Source organism: Hevea brasiliensis, chromosome 6, assembly GCF_030052815.1.
Source record: "Hevea brasiliensis isolate MT/VB/25A 57/8 chromosome 6, ASM3005281v1, whole genome shotgun sequence".
In the NCBI taxonomy this organism is placed as follows: Eukaryota; Viridiplantae; Streptophyta; class Magnoliopsida; order Malpighiales; family Euphorbiaceae; genus Hevea; species Hevea brasiliensis.
This window is the reverse complement of record NC_079498.1, coordinates 96,760,654-96,782,943: the sequence shown is the minus strand read 5'-3', so window position 1 is coordinate 96,782,943 and position 22,290 is coordinate 96,760,654. Positions and strand designations below refer to the sequence as shown.

The following is a 22,290-nucleotide window of genomic DNA, read 5'->3' as shown; positions in this document are numbered from 1 at the left end:
ATTTATTGTTGGATAAATTATATTATTAATTTAATTTCTTTTTTAATTATTATTATTAATTATATATATATAATTGTTGAATTGTTAAATAGATAAACATTAACAAATTTGAGAATTTATTAATTATTAAGTAACAAATTTGACAATGTATTAATTATTAAGTAACAAATTTGACAATGTATTAATTATTAAGTAATAATAACAAAATTAATAAAATGTCAAATTTGTTAATGTTTATCTGCTTAACAATTCAACTATTATTCTATATATATATATATACGTACTACGGTGGAGATACCGCAAAGTTTTATAACAATTAAGAATGGTGTCCCTTCGATAAAAAAAAAAAAGAATTGGCCATAATGGAAAGTTATTTATTACGAAAACTTTTGTCTGTACATGCTAGGGCCAATATCTAAGTCAACAACAGTCCTTAAATCTGTTAAGACCATACGCCCAGCGACAAAGAGACAGCGAGGGGGAGCGTGATTAGTAAACTTGACATGGCGGCGACCGGACCATGCTTCTCCGTTGCCGGATTTTGCCCGGCGTTGGTCCGTTCTTGCTTAACGCCATCGTCATCTTCATCTGGTAAAATGAAATCGAATCCGGTCCCAAATCTGACACGGCGATTTGCAGTTTCGACAGAGCAGGTACAAATAAAAACGGAAGCAACGACGACGAGTTTTCCAGATAACGAAAGGTTGAAGATGGAGCGCTTAGAAAACGAAACACAGGAGAAGAAAATTCCATTGCTTTGGGAATTGGCGGAAGCTGAAAAGAAGCATAGAAAGAGCATGAAGGATTACTTTGAGGAGTCAAAGGATTTGATCAGATCGGACGGTGGTCCACCACGGTGGTTCTCTCCGTTGGAGTGTGGATCTCGCTTGGACAAGTCTCCTCTCCTCCTCTATTTACCTGGTAAGTCGTTTTCCGTTCGTCATCGTCTTCAATTTTTTTGGTCTTTTTAGTTATTATTAATTTTTTTAATTTAGCTGTGAAAGTGGATTCTCTTATCTCTTCTTTTTATTTTCTGATATAAATCATTATCTGATATTATTATATTCAATGCGAATATTGATTGGAATCGGAGAAAAAGTAGGCTATCAGTAACTGGAAAGTCTAATGATGGTTCTTTTCCTTAAGATTTTTTTTTGGTGGATATGCTTTTAGCGTAATGAGCAGTGAGCAACGTACCCAACTGCCTGGCTCCTCTATGACTTCTGCTGTTTTTTTTTTCTACGGAAAATGCCAATTTTACTTTGTTTTTTTGGCTTCATTTGCTCCCATTTGCTCTTTTCTCTCTATCTTCACTTTTTTATTGTTCTCCTTCGTGTCTTTATCAGTATCACTGCTGCTCTTTCTCTCTATCTTTACTTTTTTATTTTTTCTCCTTATGTGTTCACATTGGATTTAGAAGGAAACTGTTTTTTTAATAAAAATATTATTTTATATGTTAAAAAAATAATTAAAAATAATTATTTTATTATTTTAATATTTTTTATTAAAATTTATTAAATTTAATTTTAAATTATTTTTTAATATTATCTAACTAATATATTTAAAAAAATTATTTTCTCAATAATTTCACTTGCAATACCAAGCATGCCTATTTCGGTATCAGCGTTACTAATTCGGACTAAATAGACTGCTTGAGTCGGTTAACCAATAAATTGAGCCCCAAATTATCTGAATTTATAATTAATCAAATTGTTAAATCGATAAATTGAAGTCAAGACCTCATAAAGGAATTTTAAAGTTACACTCAATTGAGCTAAATTAATAATTGCATCTTTATCATTCATATATATATATATATATATATAAAATAAATTTTATAAAATAATATATTTTTTAATATATAATTAATATTTTATAAATATTAAAAAGATAATTATGCATTTATAAATTCCTTTTATGTGTTACTCATAAATTTTAGAAATTAATAATAATATCTAAAATTGAATACTTTTATGTAAAATTTAGAACATTAAAATTTATGTATATATAACTTAGTAAATGTTGAAATTTTAATTTTTATTAAAGCTTAGTTAATTAAATTGATTGATTTATTTATTTATTCATATTAATATGTATTTATTTAATTTTTTTAATTAACTTATACATATTTAATTAATTTTTTAATTAGTTAAATAATTGATTCATTAATCTGGTCTTCCCGAAGAACCCGAATCTAATTCATTTGTCTCTTATGTGATCAATTTTTTCTAATCTCGCCCTGATCTCGATATTATGTGATGCGGGAACGAGAAGGTCTTCCTAGTCCACGCAACAAATCCTCAAAACTTACTCTACTATTATTATTATTATTATTATTAATAAAAAACTAAGTTATTTTAATGCATTTAAATATTTAATATTATAATTTTAACAAAAAACTATATATTATTAAAATTATGTGTACAATTCATATTTCTAACTTATAATTTACTTTCTTAATAAATAAATTTATATTATATAATAATAAATTAAAATAAAAAAGTACAAAGAAAACTTTTGTGGGGAAACCTGCTTCGCCTTGAGAAAATCCCTATCGGATATTGATCTGCTGTGGGGCAGAGACGAGAGGAGTGATTCTCACCCTATTACCATTCCTACCCTTTACTGGATTAACCTCCAAATGATTTACAATATGTTTGGATGAAATTAGAGAGATTTTCTGAAATAAGCTAAAGTAACTAGTGGGTTGAAAAAGTGAGGCTACCTTCCTTTAAAAAAACTTCCTCCCAAATGAACTTATTATTTTACAGAACCATACCTCACCTCCAAAAGCCTCATTCAAAACATAGTGTTAATAACACTAACCTATATATCTATCAAGGAAAATACAACATATTATTAGAGTTAATGTTCAATAAATCAATTTTTTGCTTTGAGAGTGCTTTCCAATTATACCATTTGATATTTGTTTAGTCTCTATAAAAATAATGAGAATTTGTATTTTAAAATATTTTAATAAAGAGGTGTTTTAGTGTATGAAACATCTCATACTTGTGTGATATGGGAACTCGCAGTCTCCAAGTTTCAAGTGACATAATTTTATTATTACACTAAAGTAAATATCAATTCCTTAATTCTTAACATTAATTAAAATATTTATTTATCATTTATAAATTGATATATTAACATATTATTTTTTTTATATATGTTTGTCCTTTTAACATGATATTTTCTTTTAAGAAAAACAATATCATATTTATTACTATTTATTTAATGCATTAATAATTATTTTGCATATCTAATATTTCTTTTTTTTCAAAAATATCATATTCGTCTCACCAAATTGCAACTTCACTCTAATGATAAGAAGTCTTAAATTATATATTTGCTATTAGTTCTAAATTTCTAGTTATCACTAGTTAAAGGTTGGTTAGCCATTTGACAAGCTCTTATATTTCTATTGTCAACATTATATATATATATATATATATATATATATATATATATATATATATCTCAAAAGATTTAACATTTTATTTAATAAAAAAAAAACTATAAAACACCTGTTCGCATATGCTATGAAGCTTCCTGTTTTTGGATTTTAATTTGCATCATTGCATGTGATTAGTGTATATTATTTTTCTAATTCGTTATAAATTAGTATGCTGATGTAACTAAAAAAAGATTCTAATTTTGCAGGGATTGATGGTGTTGGACTAGGACTTATTAAGCAACATTATAGTCTTGGAAAGTAAGTATCCCTTATCTGCGTTATATGGTACACGATGAGTAATGATAATATTTACCTGATTTAGATGAATCTTATAAACTAATTAATTAAGATATACTATGGTACTGTATTGCTTAGTGCATCATGAAATACACTGTCTAATTTTGATAGTTATGCTGCCTGATATATGATTGTTCCCCTATTGAAACTAGGATTTTCGACATATGGTGCTTGCATATTCCAGTTAAGGATAGAACATCGTTTACAGGTCCTTTGCCATCTCTCTTTTATTGTCAAAATTCTTGGAATCTTGTACGACTTATTTTTTCCTCACCCCCAAACCCAAAATTTCATTTCATGGTTCAGAGTTAGTGAAGCTGGTTGAAAGAACAGTTAGATTAGAGAATTGCCGATCACCTAATAGACTAATATATCTTGTTGGTGAATCTCTGGGAGCATGCCTCGCAATAGCTGTTGCAGCCCGTAACCCGGCTATAGATCTTGTACTTATATTGGCTAATCCAGGTGAAAATTTGCAAGCCTCTAAACTATTGATGCGAGTTTATACATTCAGCATTTTCCCTAATATCTATGATGTACGGATATTCTAAGAAATTCAGCAATATATAAGCAAGGCAATATCTAAGCACACCAAGTATTGATAAGTGAAGTGACCAATTGATTTTGTACTGGTTAATTTGACTGTCCAGAGTTTAGGAAGGGATGCGCTAATGCCTTGTAAAAAAGATGAATACAAGAGCCTACCACATATGAACAGTTAATTCTTTGCAAATTACTCGTGTATTGTGAAGGTCTTTTTAAGATAAAGGGAAAATGCATTCATTCAACATTAGCCATCACTTGACTCTGCTCGTTGGTAATACTTTTTCCATGTAATGTTTATTAATTTATTCTTTCTTCTTAGGAACATCATTTAAGAAGTCGCAGCTGGAACCTCTTATGCCTCTACTGGCCCTCTTACCTGACCAGCTCCAGCTTGGCCTTCCTCATATTCTGAGTTTGATGACAGGTTCTACCAGTGCTACAGAATTAGTTCTGTTTACTTTTTTACTGTGATGGTAATTTTAATGTCTTTGTTGAATGTCACTATTCAATGATCAATAGTAAAAGCTCTAGCTCCTTGGATGATCCTTGTTCTGTTTAATGACAATAAAGAAACAAGTTGTTTGGTCCTTTACTGAGTTACCAATGATCAGAGAGATTTAGCTAGAAGGAGGTTAAATAGTTTGATTTCTCCAAAGGAATAGATTTTGTATCTTTAACGTGCCCCCTCATGCAAAAGGTGTTAAGCATCAAAAAGCACAGAGCCACACAGACAGGGGCGGAGGGAGGGGGAGGGACTGGGGGGAGCCTTGGCCCCCCCCAACCCTTTTAATTTTTCCCTATATATATATATATATATATATATATATATATATATATAGAGAGAGAGAGAGAGAGAGAGAGAGAGAGAGAGAGAATTAATTTATTTTAGATAAAATTATTTTATTTTAACTATTGGCCTCTCAAAAAATAATTATATTATTTTATTAAGATATAAGTAATGTAAAGTATTAGAACTATTTATTTTTCATTATATATTCAAAAATTTTCTAAAGTATTAACACTATTAAAAAAAATTATGGCTTAATTACACTATTTTATGGTATTTTTGAATATACAATATTAATCCTTCAAAATATACAGTGAATTAGAAATATATAAAGAATAAATGTAATTAACTAATGTATTGAATCAATAATGATGACCCCATCAAAAATAATTTTTTGGCTTTGCCCCTAGCCACAGACTCTTATAGAAAGGGAAACCTGGGATTCAAATTTTAGATTTTTTTTCACCAAAGTCAAAGAAACTCTAGTACCATTTTGAAAAATTATTTAACCGAAAAGTTTAAGCTTGGAAGTGATAATAAGTTTAGTATCTCTAATAAGTAACAACTTTGAGGTGTTGAGAAGTCAATGAACTTTCTTTCTTTGAAAAGCAAAGCTTCTTGTGGTTGGAAGCAGGAGAATGTGAATTTGGATAAGCATGCTATTGTTATCTTCTGATTGAAAGTGCTACTAGGAGCTGGACTGATTCTAGTAAACCTCATCCCACCTTTTATCCTTATTTTCTAGTTTGTACCTTAATAATGTGGAAATTGTCAACACTGGAAAAATGTTCAATTATGTGTATGAATGTATTTCTTTCTCCCCAATTGATACCTGCAACTGGTGCTGCATGCATTTAGGTGATCCTTTGAAGATGATGATGGATAATGTGACAAAGGGAGTTCCTCTTCAGCTGACAGTTGGAGAATTGTCACAAGATGTGGCTGCAATGTCATCTTACCTTTCTGTAAGATTCTACATTTCCACTTTAGGACATGCCGACATGGTTACAATTATTGAATATGATATGTAGTTTACATGGTAACAATAAGTATTAGTTTGCATATGTGAAAATGATAATGAAGTATCTGTGAGACAATAGAAGACAACTTTCAGTTGACATGTCTTGAACTCTATTATCAGCATATCTTGTTCTTGGTCTTATCGTTAAAGACAAGAAGAAAATATCCATTTTAGGATATCTGTTGGTGTTTCAGGTTGAGCATGTGTCTCTATGTGTATAGTTTTTTATGCTTACAGATGTCATATGTTGCGGTCTTTTGAATAGAACTTGATGGTTTATGTCCCAGGTTATGGGTGATATCTTGCCTAGAGAAACGCTGCTCTGGAAGCTACATTTGCTTAAATCAGCTTCAGCATTTGCTAATTCACGTCTTCATGCTGTAAAGGCTCAAACACTGATACTTTCCAGGTCTATCACTTTGGCCATTGTCTAGAAACATAAATCTTAAGGGGTGTGTATGTATATATTTATATATTTATATTGCAAATTTGACTATAGCTTAAGACCGTTATTTTAGTTATATTATTTTAAGAAAAGCACTTTGGTGTAGATCCTTTATATGTAACTTTGTTAAAAAGCTGATCTAGAAATAATAGCAGTTTCTTGTAGGACCAAATGAAGTTTCAATCCTTGATATCAAGTAGATAGTACCTTTTATGGAGCCTCAAGCATATGGCACAAACAATACATTGTCATTCCCATCTCTGCACTTCTCATATGATTTTAAATTAATGGAAGAATTAAATGCATCTTCTTCTAGGATTATATCTTGAACTTCTCAAACTATTTTCTCTCAATTCAATGAGTGCTGACTTGTTACTGGTAGACTAATACCTTGTGTGATGTATGATAGTAGTTACTTTACTACTTTAAGTCTGCTCTATCCAGAATGATCTGCTGAGTTTATGCTCTTTACTTTCAGCGGAAAGGATCAGTTGCTACCAAGTCAAGAGGAAGGTCAAAGACTTCAACATTTGCTGCCAAACTGTGAGAATCGTTTGTTTTCCGATTGCGGTCATTTTCTCTTATTGGTAGGATAAACTAACTCTCCATGTCCTTCCTGCTCCCCTATCACTTATATACATAAAAAAAAATGATTCAATTGTTGTTTATTAAGTATTTATTTTGGTTTATGTAATGGTTATACTCATGAAGCAGGAAGATGAAGTAGATTTGGCGAATATTATCATGGGTACTAGTTTCTACCGTAGAGGAGCATACCATGACTATGTTTCAGATTACGTGCCACCATCCCCTTATGAATTCAAAAAAATATATGAATCAGTCAGGTATACTATTGTGCTGTCTTGCAAATACAAATATTTTCTGTGACTGGAACCGGAATGAACTTCTTGTTAACTTGGCTACTCTAGCAGCAGCATGATACGGGTAGGTATAGGACATAATATACTTATTTCAATTTCCTCTCAAGATTTATGTGGAAGATGAACTTTTTACTATAATCTCTACAAAAAACTTAGCATGCAAAATGGTGACGGCCATCCTTAGACTAACTTTAGCCATCATATAATATGAGTTCCTTGTTATCTTGAAACCGTTCAGCCTATTATAGGAGTTGTTGTTATCATGAAACCACACAACCTTTATGTTCTAGCTTGAGAACCTAATAACATGTTTTAATATCTCTTCACATGAAACTTGTTGACCTTATGAACAAGCATAAGTGTGCTTTACCTTTGATGAAATTTAATTAGTAAGAGGAATTGAATTCTAAATGTTTTAGTTAACGAGTTAGAGAGACTCTGATATCATATTGTGAAATCATTTTACCTAAAGCGCAAGCTTAGAAGTGAGGATCCAAGAATAGGTATTAAATTTCTTACATTTAAGATTAATTAAGTTAATATTTTGAATAGTTTTTTTTTCCCATTTTAGGTTGATAAGGCTTGCTACAAGCCCTGTGATGCTCTCAACTTTTGAAGATGGGAAGATAGTTAGGGGTCTTGCTGGAGTTCCTTCTGAAGGACCAGTCTTGTATGTTGGCTATCACATGTTACTGGGTTTTGAATTGGCTCCAATGGTGTCCCAATTTTTTTTTGAAAGAAATATTCTTCTGAGGGGGATAGCACATCCTTCCATGTTTAGGAGATTGAAAGAAGGGAGGTTACCTCCAATGTCACAATATGACATATTCAGGGTAATGGGTGCAGTACCTGTTTCAGGAACCCTTTTCTACAAACTTCTGTCTTCGAAGGCTCATGTGCTGTTGTATCCAGGAGGCGTGCGTGAGGCCTGTCATCGGAAGGTAATGTCTTTTGTGCTTGCTTGTTATTCTAAAAAGCAATTATTTCATATTAGAAGTTCAGTATTCATGTTATAAATTTGAATTATGATTTTACCAATTGCAAGTCTTTATACTAGATTGAGATATCACTTTCCTGGTTTTCTTCTTGCTTTGTAGAGGAAATTGCTCGAGTATGTGGTGATAGAGTATATCTATACACAATTCTAGTCCCACTTGTATTCTATATCCAGTTGTATTCTATATCTCCTGTATGATAGTTAGCTTAGAAAACCCAATCCATATCAAACTGCAATTGTATATGTTGTATAAATATTCTCTAATAGTTTAATGAAATTCAATTGATTGCCGAGAGTTTACATGGTACCAGAGCGCTCAACATCGCTTAATAGCATCATGTCAAATGCCATGGTGCTTGTATCTGATCAAATCTCTCATCTCTATTTGCTGAATGCATCCCAATTTCTACCCATTAAACTTACATCTTCCAATTTTCCCTTATGGCATGTCCAAGTCATGCCTCTCTTTCACAATCATAATTTGGCCGAACATATATCCTCTACCACAAATCCACCAGCTCAAACACTTGATGATGGTACTGCTAATCCACAATACAGTGTTTGGTTCTATAAGGATCAACTTGTCCTAAGTTGGTTTTTTTGTTCAATTTCTGAAAACCTCTTACCGGAGATTATTGGAGTACAAATAGCCAAAGAAGCGTGAAATAAATTAGCCACAATTTTTTCTTCCTGTTCTCGTACTCAAATTCAACAATTGCGAAAGTAACTAAAACACTTATCAAAAGGGTCAGATTCTATTGATGTTTATATGAAGAAGGCTAAATCAATCTATGATCAATTTGCTGCTCTTCAATCTCCAATTTCTGAAGATGTGTTGATCGAAGATATCATTGAAGGACTTGGTTTAGTTTGTCGCCCTTTCACTAGTGCATTGGAAGCTCGCAATGCTTCTATCTCTTACGATGACTTGTATGCTCTACTTTTGAGCGAATAGACACAGTTAAAAATGGAAAGTCTCAATATGGAGACCATTGTTTCACTAATTGCCCAGGTTGCTACGAGAGGGCGTGGTGGTCATTCAAATCGAGGGAGCCATGGGAGAGGTTACTCTCAAGGGTTTTACACCCAATAAGCTCCTACTTCTTTTACTGTGATATGTTATAATTGTAATGGCACTGGACATATTGCTCGTCAATGTCCTTATCCAAAAAAAGACTCCATACCACAACTCACCTATTTTCCACCTCGTCACCAACTATACCGTCGCCACCAATAGGCCCATGCGATGATGGACTTTGGACTCTGGAGCAAACTATCATGTCATTGTAGACCGTGGTAATATCAATAATCCTGTTTTGTATCTTGGAACTGATGAGGTTGTTTTTGGTAATGGTATGTCTCTCCCTCTCACTCATAAAGATTCATCTTTTGTGTCCTCTAACAATTTTCAATATGTTCCTGCTAATGTTCTTTGTTCTCCTTCAATTCAAAGCAATCTTTTATCTGTTAATGCTTTCACTGCTGCAAACAATGTTTTTATTGAATTCTTCCCTGATATGTTTTTTGTTAAGGATATACCTACGAAGTGGATTCTTCATCAAGGCCAAAGTAAAGATGAATTGTATATCATGCCTCTTCATTTGTCCAATAATTTTAGTCCTACGTTTAGGACATGTCAATACTCGTCTAGTTCGTCATGTTATTACTCAAAATAAGTTACCTTTCAATAAAGATAATTTATCTTCTATTCCTTGCAATGCATGTCATGTTAGCAAATCACATAAAGTTCCATTCATTGACTCTGATTCCTCTGTTTGTCAACCTTTACAATTAATTTGTTTTGACGTATGTGGTTCAACTCTTGTCCCTTCCATTGATGGATTTCGTTTTTATGTTATCTACTATGATCACTATAGCAAGTATATTTGGATTTTTTTTCTAAAATAAAAATTTGAAGTCCTTAGCACTTTTATTAAATTCTATAGCAAGTATGTTTGGATTTATTTTGTGAAACAAAAATCTAAAGCCATAGCACTTTCATTAAATTCAAAAATATTGTTGAAAAATATTTTGATCTAGTTATAAAATGTTTCCAAGCAGATTGGGGAAGTGAGTTTCAAGCGTTATTTAATTTCTTAAGTGACAATGGTATAACCCAAGTGTCCTGTCCTCATACTCTAGAACAAAATGGGTATGCAGAATGAAAACATCGCCATATTGTCGAAACTGGAAAAGCACTTCTTCATCATGCTTCTGTTCTCTTTCAATATTGGAACTATGTATTTGACACCGTTGTCTAAACTAGCAATCGATTGCCACTTAAACACATCATTCCTCTAACATCTTTTGCTAAATTATTCAATTCATCACCTAAATATGTTGATTTATGAGTGTTTGGTTGTCTTTGCTATCCTTGGCTAAAACCATATGCTACACACAAACTCGCACCTAGATCATCTCCTTGGGTGTTCTTGGGTTATAGTAAAATGTATAAAGGTTACATTTGCTTGCATCATTCTATTGGCAAGATCTATATCTCACGTCATGTTGTCTTTTTTGAACAGGTATTTTCATTTTTTGCACAGCATAATACTCACCCTAGTTTAGTCCAAGAGAGCATCGGTCTTATTTCTTTACCTCTCTCTCTTATGCCACTTATGCCCAACCCTCCACCAAACCCGTCGCCTAGCATTCTTGGTCCTCCTCCTTCTCTAACATCCATGACTCCTTGATCTAACCAACCCGTTCATCATCCAAATTCTATTGCAATAAACACCATCTAATCCTACACCAATACAACAATGACCCAATCCTCCTTTTTCAACACCACGTCCTTCACTCCTACTCCTATCAACTCAAACTATTACCCCCACTCGTATACTAACCTATAGCCCTTTGCTGTCCCATCCTAAAACTTCCACTACTCTTCCTCTTGTCATGGATCTAAGTTCACAACCACCGGAAGTCCGTTCACCTCCTCCACCATCTACAAAAACTTACCCCATGATTACATGGTCTCAAACTGGATCTTTAAAACCAAAGCTCTTTGCCATTACAAAAGAGTTACCCTAAGTATCCACTTGCTACACTAAGGCACAATATGACCCTCAACGGCATAAGGCCATGAATGAAGAAATATCTACCCTTTTGAACATTGGTACATGGGAACTAGTGCTCCACACTCATGCTCAGAACACCATAGGAAGTAAGTGGGTTTATAAAATTAAACAAAAAGTTGAAGGTATCATTGATTGCTACAAGGCTCATTTAGTTGCTTAAGGCTTCCATCAATGACCAGGTATTGATTTTGTTGAAACTTTTCCTCTGATCATCAAGCCTGCCGCTATTCGAGTTGTTTTATCCTTGGTAGTAACTAGCAATTGGTTAGTTCAACAACTTGATATATCAAATGCCTTTTTACATGGTGATCTAGATGATGATATTTTTATGTCTCAACCTCCTAGCCTTGTTGATCCAGACAAGCCCCATCATATCTGTAAATTTAAAAGTTCTCTATATGTTTGCATCAAGCTTCGAGGCAATGGTACAACAAATCAAAATTTGCCTTGGAACAGCTCCATTTTGTCAAGTCAAATGCCGATGCTTCTCTCTTTATCTACAAAAAAGGTGACATGTAAGCTTATTGTCTTGTATATGTGGATGGCATTCTAATTACTGTCAATAGTTCATTCTTCTTGAATCATGTCATCGGCAATTTAAAGACCTTCTTTATGGTCAAAGAACTTGATTCCTTAGAATATTTCCTTGGAATTGAACCTACCTCCACACCAACTAGACTTATGCTCACACAGTAGAAACACATTAATGACCTTTTATCTAAAGCACAAATGGACAATTGTAATTCCATTTCAACGCCAGCTTGTCCTAACACCAAACTCAGTGCATATTAGGGTGATCCATTTGCTTAACCATAACTTTATCAAAGCATAGTTGGTGGCCTTCAGCATCTCGCATTCATCTGTCCAGACATTGCCTTTGCTGTGCATAATATCTTTCAATTTTTACAAGACCCTCGTGAGCCTAATTGCACTGCCATTAAACGCATCATGCGTTATTTAAAGGGTACGCAAATATTTAGACTTCATATTACTAAATGTTCATCTCATACTATAAATGCATGCTCGGACGCTGATTGGGCTAGCAATATTGACAATCGAAAGTCAATCACCGGATATACTATTTTTATAGGGAAAAATCTGGTATCTTGGAGCACCAAACGCCAAGCAACAGTGGACAAATCATCCACTAAAGCCGAGTATCAGGCTATAGGCGCTGCCATTTCAGAGGTTATATGGTTAACATATCTTCTTCATGAGATCGGCCACCCTGCATCCACTCCACCAACTTTACGGTGTGATAATATAGGAGCAACCTATTTAACTACAAATCCTATTTTCCATGCTCATACCAAGCATATAGGGGTAGATTTCCATTTTGTTTGGGACAAAGTATTGAAGAAGGAGTTGGAAGTTCGTTTCATTTCCTCAAAAGACCAACTCATTGATTTGTTAACTAAAGCAATCTCCAGGTAGCGTCATCTTCACTTGTGTCATCAATTGGCAATTCAACCCGTACCTGTTTCAAATTGAGGGGGTATAATAGAGTTTATCCACACACAATTCTAATCCCACTTGTATTCTATATCCCCTGTATTATAGTCAGCTTAGGAAACTCAGTCCATATCAAACTATAATTTTATATGCTGTATAAATATTCTCTACTAATTTAATGAAATTCAATTGATTGCCAAGAGTTCACATGTGGATTTCAAATGATGTAATATTTGAATTTGGTCTTATGTTAAAATTTTATAATTTTTTTTCTTGAAACACAAATCTAAAATTGCATTAATTTTAAGTACACATCTATCCTAATGGATTCTAAAAGAATAATGAAGTAGTGAAATGACATGCTGTCTATTTTCTTATCCCACATTTGATGGGAAAAATCTTGGGTGAGTAAAGATTGGAGTAACCCATTTTCTTATGGTGATTCCTTTTATTGAAGATATTATGATTTTTATTTCTTTCTCCTTCCACCCCAACCCCCCCCCCCCCCCCCTTCTTCTTTTGTTCTGATGTTTTCTAGGAAATTTACTTTCTATGATGCAAGGCTTCTGATCAAATGACTTTTCATACTTTCCAGGGTGAAGCATACAAGTTATTCTGGCCAGAACATTCTGAGTTTGTTAGGATGGCAGCCAGGTTTGGAGCCAAAATTGTGCCATTTGGTGTTGTTGGAGAAGATGACTTTTTTGAAGTAAGTTCATAAGATTTCCTATATATATGTATATATATATATATATATATATATATATATATATATATATATATATATATATATATATAGTGTTGTGGACGAACCGATTCTTGATCTTTATTTTGGCATGTTATGCTTTTATTTTTTCCTCATTCGGTTTCAACTGGAACTTGAACTTAAAATCTTATAGCCCGACAACTATTAGTATTGACATTGTCTATCACTTGTTTTGGAGTTGAGTCTCAACTCTCAAAGAATAATTGATCATATATACACACTATCTCAGGTATTTTTTGACTATGATGACCAAATGAAGGTTCCTTTCCTTAGGGATTACATAATAGACATAGCGAAGGAGTCCAAGAGTGTGAGGTAGGCTGGCTTTATTGTCTGTTGGTTTCCACTAAATGTTCAAAGTTTTATTTATCCTTCTTTCCAATTGTTTTCTTTTCTTTACCTGTTCTCTTTGTGATAATAGGACTGAAGAAAATGGTGAAGTGGGAAACCAAGATATGCACCTTCCAGGAGTCCTACCAAAATTTCCTGGCAGATTCTATTATTATTTTGGGAAACCAATTGAAACACAAGGTATGATGAGAATACAGTATATAACAAATACAACTTAGAGCTAACGCAAGTTAAAAATCATCTATTGGGCCAAAACCAAAGCATCAAAGTGTGTCAAAGCAAACACTGTAATAATAAATGGGCTAAATCCCCTAAAAGTTTCAAAATTTCAGTGTCCAGTCACAACACAACAAAATTCTCCCAATTTTTTTTTTTTAATTTTTTGTTATTATGCTGTGAAGGGAGGAAGGAATTAAAAGACCGAGAGAAAGCTCATGAATTATACTTAGAGGTGAAGTCAGAAGTAGAGAAATGCCTTTCTTTTTTAAAGGAGAAAAGAGAAAGTGATCCTTACAGGTATCTATTGAGTCGTCTAAGTTACCAGGCTATGCATGGCATTACTTCTGAAGTTCCTACATTTGAACTTTGATTGTTCTGCACATTTGAAGATTGATTATTTTCAGCATCAGCGATAGAAAAAGAATAAGGATGCTTATTCTTGATAGGATGATTATTTGATCACAGAATCTATATGTGCAGACCAACCGCAAAGAAGGTTGGTGGTTAGGAATGTACCATGTGTAATGTATGTAACAATTATCTAAAATTATGTATAAATTATATATTTGGCTGGATTATTGTGATGTTCGCATCCATTCCACTGCTGGATTCATTTGATTACTTGATGAGTAATTGTATCACAGTAATCAAACAGAATGTTAATTCCATTAAATATAGGCAATCTTTGAGATCTCCAGGGACTTTTCTTAAGCATGCCTTACATTCAATTTTCACAAAATAAATTCATGTTGCTGTAAATTTTTGTAATTTTTTCGGTTAACTTTTGTGATTTATCATAAATTTAGAGCTAGAGGCCCAACAAGCACAAATGGATATTAACATTTATATTTTTGAAGTTACATGAGTTAAATTAGATTAATATAAATAAAAAAAATAAAATTGTATTTTAACCAAACCATGTGCCTAACCAATTCACCCAATCTCACATATCATTTGTCATGTATCTTCTTGTCTCAATTCTGCATCTTCGCTAGCCCGGAATCTTCGCCCGGTTGATTTTGATTACTTCATCTTCTCAGTCCTCGAGTCGTTCGCATGTGCCTCACCTTAAACTTGTCGCTCACCCTTCCTCCCTCAATCGTCAATCTCAACATTAAACTGCCTGCACTTCCGGTTCTTGATATGAAATTTCTGTTGCTCTTCCAATTTTGTTTCCTTGAGAGGTAAAAGAAATTATGTTGTGTGATGCTGTTGTTGTATTTTTCCTAGGGACATAGACTTGGAAGACGAGAGAAAACACTGATTGGGTTGGCTTGTAAAACTCTTCTTAGTTAGAACTGAGTAGAATATAAAATTGACAGGGTACTTGACGGTAGAGGTTTAAGCTTATAAGAGTGGGATTTAGAATCTTAATAACGTGAGATATTTATCATTAATAAATAATGTTTTATTTTGGATTAGAATTATATTCATTTGTATATTTTGGGTGGCACCACCTTGAGAGGTAGCTGCTCCAGTCCTTGAGTTATTATTTGAATTTATTATTATTTTTGTATTATGTGAAATTTGTGTTAAATTCCGAATTGTATTAGTTTGTGCTAGAAATTGCAGCAAATTAGGAATTAGGATGTTTGAATTTTGAGGATGTTTAGTTCTTAGTATTCTGAAGAATGAGATCTGACAATTTTTTATTTTAGGGAACAGAACAGAACAATCTAGCCTGTATGAGTGTTTTTATTTTAACTATAATCTTTATTTAATATAATAATTTAAGAAATTTAGTGCTCGTGTTTCTTTAAAAATAAAAGAATATAGATTTTCTATTTGTTTTTTAAGAACACAATAGTTTATTAGATTAATAAACTAAAAGAAAAAAGAAAAAAATTTAAAAATAATTTTCTAATTAAAAGAAAATACACCTTTATATATTATAATTAATTAAAATAAATAAAATGCGAATAAAGAAAATAAATTAATTAGATATATGTAATAGTGTGTAAATAATGATGAACCCAAGTAGGGATAGTAACGGATTGGGTTTTTGCAAGTATCCGATCCGACTGAACTCTAATAGAAAGAGTTTGGGTAGTATATAATCGAATTTGAAATAGGCTCGGGTTTGAAATTTAATACTTGTGACGAATTCAGATTGGGTTCGGGTTTTATATGTTGGGTATCAGTTACCCGAACTCGTTTTATATAAATATTTAATTGAATATAAAATATATATATTTAATAATATTTATAAATTTTTATATTTTTTATTTTATATAAAATAAAATTAAAATATTTTATGAAATTATTAAATTTTTAAAATATAAATTATTAATAAAAATAATTTTTTATATAGATTATTAATTAAATATATAAAATTAAACGGGTTCAGATATTTTTCGGATAATAACAATCTAGTTTGAGATGAGTTTAGATAGTTGAAAATAAATTTTAATCAAGTTTGAGACGGGTTCTTGTTCAAGTAGGGTGATTTTCACGGGTACCCTACCTGTTGTCATCTCTAAACCCAAGAATACTAATAAAATCACCATCCTTTAAAAATTTAATTTTAATTTAAAATAATTTAAATACAAACATATATTTAATATATTCTCATACTTAATCGTTTAAAATTTTTAATAAAAGTGTAAAAAGTTTAACTTTTTTATTAGTATGATAAAATAAAAAATTAAGGAAGCTATATTTTAATAATTTAAAAGATTATTTTTTATTAAGCTAATTAAATTAAAAATTTAGTGACCGTTGTATACTCACTTATTTTATAAGCCAACAGAGATTAGATTATTTGCAGATAATTTTAATTTTTTTTTAAATAATGAAAAAAGAATTTTAAAATACACAGGAGATATATTGTATTGTCCATCGTAAGACTTGAAGTTGAAAGGGGTTATTGCCTCACAAAATTTTTTTTGATTTAGAGTTGTTTAAATGGATATGTTCTTATTGAATTCTCACATTTAATTTTAAAAATTTTTTAATAAAAATTTTAAAAAGTTATTTTTTATTGACTGATTAAAAAAAATTAATGAATTCATATTTTAATTTAAAAATTTTTTTTATTAATCTAATTATATTGAAAAATTAGCGATTTATATTTTTTAAATTTTCTTTTAATTAATAAAAATAAATAAAATTAATCAATTATGAGTGAGATATAAAAGAAACCTAAATTTAAATGTTATATCCATCCTAGGCCCTTAATGCTATATCCATCATTGATTGATATTTTTAATTGGATTAATTAAATAAAAAAATTTAATAAATTGATATTCTAATAATATAAAAGATTATTTTTTTATTGGTCTAATTAAATTAAAAAATTAATTATTTATATTTTTTAATTTTATTTAAATAATAAAAAAATTCAAAAAAGTCACTAAATTACACAACACATTTAAGTTTAAATATTGCATACATCCACTCTTAAGTACAAATGTTGTTTATATCACTATATATAAAGGATATAAAGATTTATAATAAAGTTTTATTTTTGAATTTAAAAAATAAATTATTATTATTATTATTATTATTATTATTATTATTATTATTATTATTATTATTATTATTATTATTATAACCAACTAACTAATAAAATCTCATTCACATTCTTCTATTAAATAACTAAATTAGAGAATTTCAAAAAATTGTAATGGCTATTTTTTCTTCTTGAATTTTTCTATCGTATTCTATCAGATGGGACCTTCGACATGGTACGCATGCCTCACTATTGCTATTATTTGATCTTCAAGATGCCGAAACCCTTGGATGGAATCAAGAGTAACTTTTTCTCTCACAGTTTCTCACAACATAGTCATTTATCATTATGTAAATTTGTATATCTTTTAACTACATTTTTCAAAATCAAAGTTTCAAAATGATACTGCAGCTACTAAAGTGGTACTTGTGAGAGGAATACTAAATAATTGAGTAACGGATAATAATGCCTAGTTCCCAGTAATTTGGATAGAGATATTTGCCATATCTTTGGTTACTCGGATCACCTACTGGTAATTGACTTCTAAGCAATGTAGACTCTAAATCACTATCGATACAACTCTCTGATCCTAATAAGAATTTACACCAAAATCCATATAAAGGCCACCAAAATCCATACATAAATCTCTCAATCACTTCCGTCCATATATAATCTAATCTCAATGCTAGTAGTTAACTAACCCCCTCGCTATTGTTACTTTGCATGTCCAAGACTCATTATTTATACACGTAAAAGAGAAGAACAGTATAAAAAAAATGTTTAAGATATTTAAAGGTGACAGGTTTGGAATTTCCAGTCATGAAGACCCACGTGTGAGGTCCCAGTTGGTAGAATACCAGAAGGCGGCGGAATATTGCTCCTTATGAGAAAGTACAAACTTCAATGGATTTTGTGGTCTTCCTGGTCACCCATGCTGTAGTAACCCTTGAGTAGATACATTTGATGCTTAATAGCCATACATAAACTGATGATGCGAAGACGGAGGATAGCTTCATATGATAGAATGAGACTAACATAACTGATATTTCTTGCACATATTTTTTTCACAACATGTAGCTCATGCAATTTTATATATCTTTCAATTAGGAATAACATTGGGATGGGTAGGGTGGGGATCGCTCTCTTCATTCTCGCCCTCCAGGAGTTTAGAGACGGGATGAGATTTCCTCGTGGTGGATTTTCTTGGGGGAACTTTTTTTTTTTAATTTTTAATTTATTATTATATAATATAAATTTATTTATTAAAAATAAAATATAAGTAAAAATATAAATTTTAAACATAATTGTAATAATATATTTATTTTTTTCTAAATTGTAATATTTAAATATATTATAAATACATTGAAATAAATTAATTTTTAATAATAAATAATAATATATTATTATGTGGGGTGGGTTATGGGGGATTTGGGGCACAATATCAAGATCAGGGCACAAGGAGCAAGATTGAGAAAAATTAATCGAATTCAAAGCAAGTCAGATCGGGTTCGAGAACTTTTGTCACCCCTACTTTCAAACTACAGTCATTCAAAATTAAAGTTTCAAAAGTAATGTTTGAGATATGCAAATATATATTTGAAATTTTCAGTCTTGCCATGGCAATTTAGGAATTTTTATTGTTCATTTTTTTTTTAATTACTAGACTAAGGTTAAGGGTACAATTCAAATTGGGATGTTATGCCCAGCCCCAAATAATTGACATTATGGTATTGGTAAAAAAAATGGTATTGCATAATTGTACTGCTACTGGAGGTGAGAAAACTGTTTTTGTGGTTGTGCACTGCATTTGTGGAGCTGAAGTTATTTTATTTGCCCTGCTATTTATATTGCTATTGAATGCTGATCTTTAATGACTTCAAGGGTAGAATTTTAGTTGCCCTGCTATTAATATTGCTACTGAATACTGATCTTTAATGACTTCAAGAGAGTAGAATTTTAGTTGCCCTGCTCTATTTATTGTTGCTGAATACTGATCTTAGTAGTCTTTAAGAGTGATTGCCCTGCTATGTGTAGTGATACTGAATACTAATCTTCAAGAGTAGAATTCATAACTTATTCAGAAGTGGCATGTTCTGCCCCAAACAATTGAGATTATAGTATTGCTAAAAAATGGTATTGCATAATTCTACTGCTACTAGAGGCTACTAATGGAGGTCAGGAAACTGTCTTTGGAGTGTGGATTGTCTTTGTGGAGCTGAAGTTATTTTAGTTGCTCTGCTATGTATATTGCTACTTAATACTGATCTTAGTAGTTTTCAGGAGTAGAATTCACAACTTATTAGAAGTGCCAAAGCTAGTAGATGATATAATTCATTGAGAAATTAATTTTTAAAATCTTTTCCTATGTATTTTTAAATTAAATTTTTAATGATTATTTTCTAGAAATAAACGTTAAACTTCAATTAAAGTTATAGAATTAAATAAATAAAAATTTTATTAAATAATATAATGCATATATTCCGATAAAAATTGGACTTAATATATAATAACGTTGACGTTGTCTTGCAATTTTGTCCTTAAGTGCTATTCTTAAGCCCTTATTAATAAAAAGAATCCAACATAAGGTACTAAAATGTACTTTTCCCTTATATAATCAGGACTAGGAGAGACATGGTCGGAGAAAAGAGAGCAGGTTACATATGGATGGACGAGATCCCACATGCTCATATAAATCTATCACAGGGAATTGCTATCACGCTTGAGTTCATTATATACGGAGTGGTTTATCCAAGAATTTGAATCCAAAAGCCACCATTAACAAAATAAAAATGCTATGTAACATGTAAGACATTCTTATTTAAAGAGAGGACAATATATTTATAGAGATAGAGACGTTGCATTACAACAAAAGCATTCCCACAATTACATAAACAAAGCCAATGAACTAGTAATTGATTTTGTATGTAACAGATGAATACCAACAAAAGGATGAGAAAACTTTGTGAAACTTTGGAGCCATAAATCAAATATGACTCTCTCTAATTGCAGGTATGGGTGTTGGCCACCATGGAAGGGTAAGCGTGAATGCATCATCTGACTGATAGGAGTACACAGTATATAAAAACTTGCCGAGCGATTTAAACCTCTTATTTCTAAAGTTGCAGGAAATCACCCTATTATAATAAAAACGTAAATCTAAAATATATACACAAATTGCATAATTACACAATATAAAAAAGAGAAGAAGAATAATACAGGATTAAGAGTGGTTCAACCGTAAGGTCTACTTTCACAAGTAAGACAAGAGAAAAAGTTCCACTATGATGAAGAGCAAGATACAATCACTCATAATTCTCAAACCCTTAACCCTAGTGTGTTTCCTTAATATTTCACAACTCTACCGCAAAGGGTAGAATATTACAATATGGGCCCGTGCCCTCCGCTACCACTACAGATCTCACTTTTTATTCCAATCGAGTCGCAGCGCAAAACATTTGGATCGGGTCACAAATTCGGGTCCATGAAAAACATATCCAAATTTTAAGTCGCAAAAAATAATAATTCTTCCCCCAAGCTTGAATTTCCTCAATCATCAACAAATTAACCACAAACACTCTGTCTTGCCATATGCCCTCGTAAGGGCATTACTGAGCACTACAAACACCAACCAAGTTTAGGCAATGCCTAAACTTGCTGACTGGGACTCCCTTGGTCATCATATCTGCTGGATTATCATATGTAGAGACTTTTTGCATAACTATAGTCCCATGAGATACAATAACCCAAATGAAGTGATATCTAACAACAATATGCTTAGTTTGCTCATGATATATCTGATTCTTTGTGAAATGTATTACACTCTGACTGTCACAAAATACTGTTGCCTTATTTTATATCAACTCAAGATCACCCACCAAACCTTCTAACCATAAAGCTTCCTTTACTATCTCTACTATGGCCATATATTCAGCCTCTGTGGTAGACAAAGCAACTGTAAGTTGCAATGTTGCCTTACAACTGATAGCACTTCCAGAAACAGTAAACAAATAACATGTCAAAGATCTCCTCTTGTCTAAGTCCTCTACAAAATCTGAATCCACATAGCCAACAACTGAATCACTCATCTTGAACCTGTCAAATATCATACCAACATCTGTAGTACCATTCAAATGCCTTAAAATCCATTTCACTAGCTAATACTCTTTCCCATGACACGCCATATATCTACTCACAATACTAACTGTATATGAAATATCAGGTCGGGTGCATACCATAGCATACATGATGCTATCAATAGCACTCGAATAGAAAACACTAGACATGTGCTCCATCTCCTCATCTATTTTTGGTAACATGCCTGCAGATAACTTGAAATGGACAGCAAACGGAACAGTCACAGGCTTAGCATTATTCATGTTGAAATGCTTAAGCACTTTCTCAACATAGGCCTATTGAGACAAGAAAAGCTTTCCAACACTTCTATCACTAGTAATTTCCATTCCCAATATCTTCTTTGCAGCACCTAAATCCTTCATCTCAAACTCATCACTCAATAGCTTCTTCAGAATGTTAATTTGTGATA

General features: G+C 31.8%; 1 protein-coding gene across 2 annotated transcripts; it reads left to right on the top strand.

The window, feature by feature from the left end:
• The first annotated feature begins 396 nt into the window (after positions 1-396).
• On the top strand, positions 397-14,880 carry LOC131180850 (phytyl ester synthase 2, chloroplastic-like). 2 transcript variants are annotated; one of them, XM_058148681.1, is made up of 14 exons: positions 397-921; positions 3,661-3,712; positions 3,904-3,959; positions 4,058-4,216; positions 4,617-4,721; positions 5,943-6,049; positions 6,393-6,514; positions 7,029-7,137; positions 7,265-7,395; positions 8,003-8,372; positions 13,556-13,669; positions 13,956-14,041; positions 14,148-14,257; positions 14,479-14,880. In XM_058148681.1, the coding sequence occupies exons 1-14, from the start codon at positions 504-506 to the stop codon at positions 14,664-14,666; spliced, it is 2,127 nt and encodes a 708-aa protein (XP_058004664.1). In that variant the 5' UTR covers positions 397-503; the 3' UTR covers positions 14,667-14,880. The 2 variants fall into 2 exon arrangements, with proteins under 2 accessions (XP_058004664.1, XP_058004663.1); XM_058148680.1 differs by having other exon boundaries at positions 7,262-7,395.
• The last annotated feature ends 7,410 nt before the right edge of the window (positions 14,881-22,290 follow it).

Bases quoted from the DNA above. Each gene is read 5' to 3' on its own strand.
- LOC131180850 (XM_058148680.1), top strand. From the start codon at position 504: ATGGCGGCGACCGGACCATGCTTCTCCGTTGCCGGATTTTGCCCGGCG. The intron at 4,722-5,942 runs GTTCTACCAGTG...GCATGCATTTAG, and splicing joins TATTCTGAGTTTGATGACAG to GTGATCCTTTGAAGATGATG. The intron at 14,258-14,478 runs GTATGATGAGAA...TATGCTGTGAAG, and splicing joins GAAACCAATTGAAACACAAG to GGAGGAAGGAATTAAAAGAC.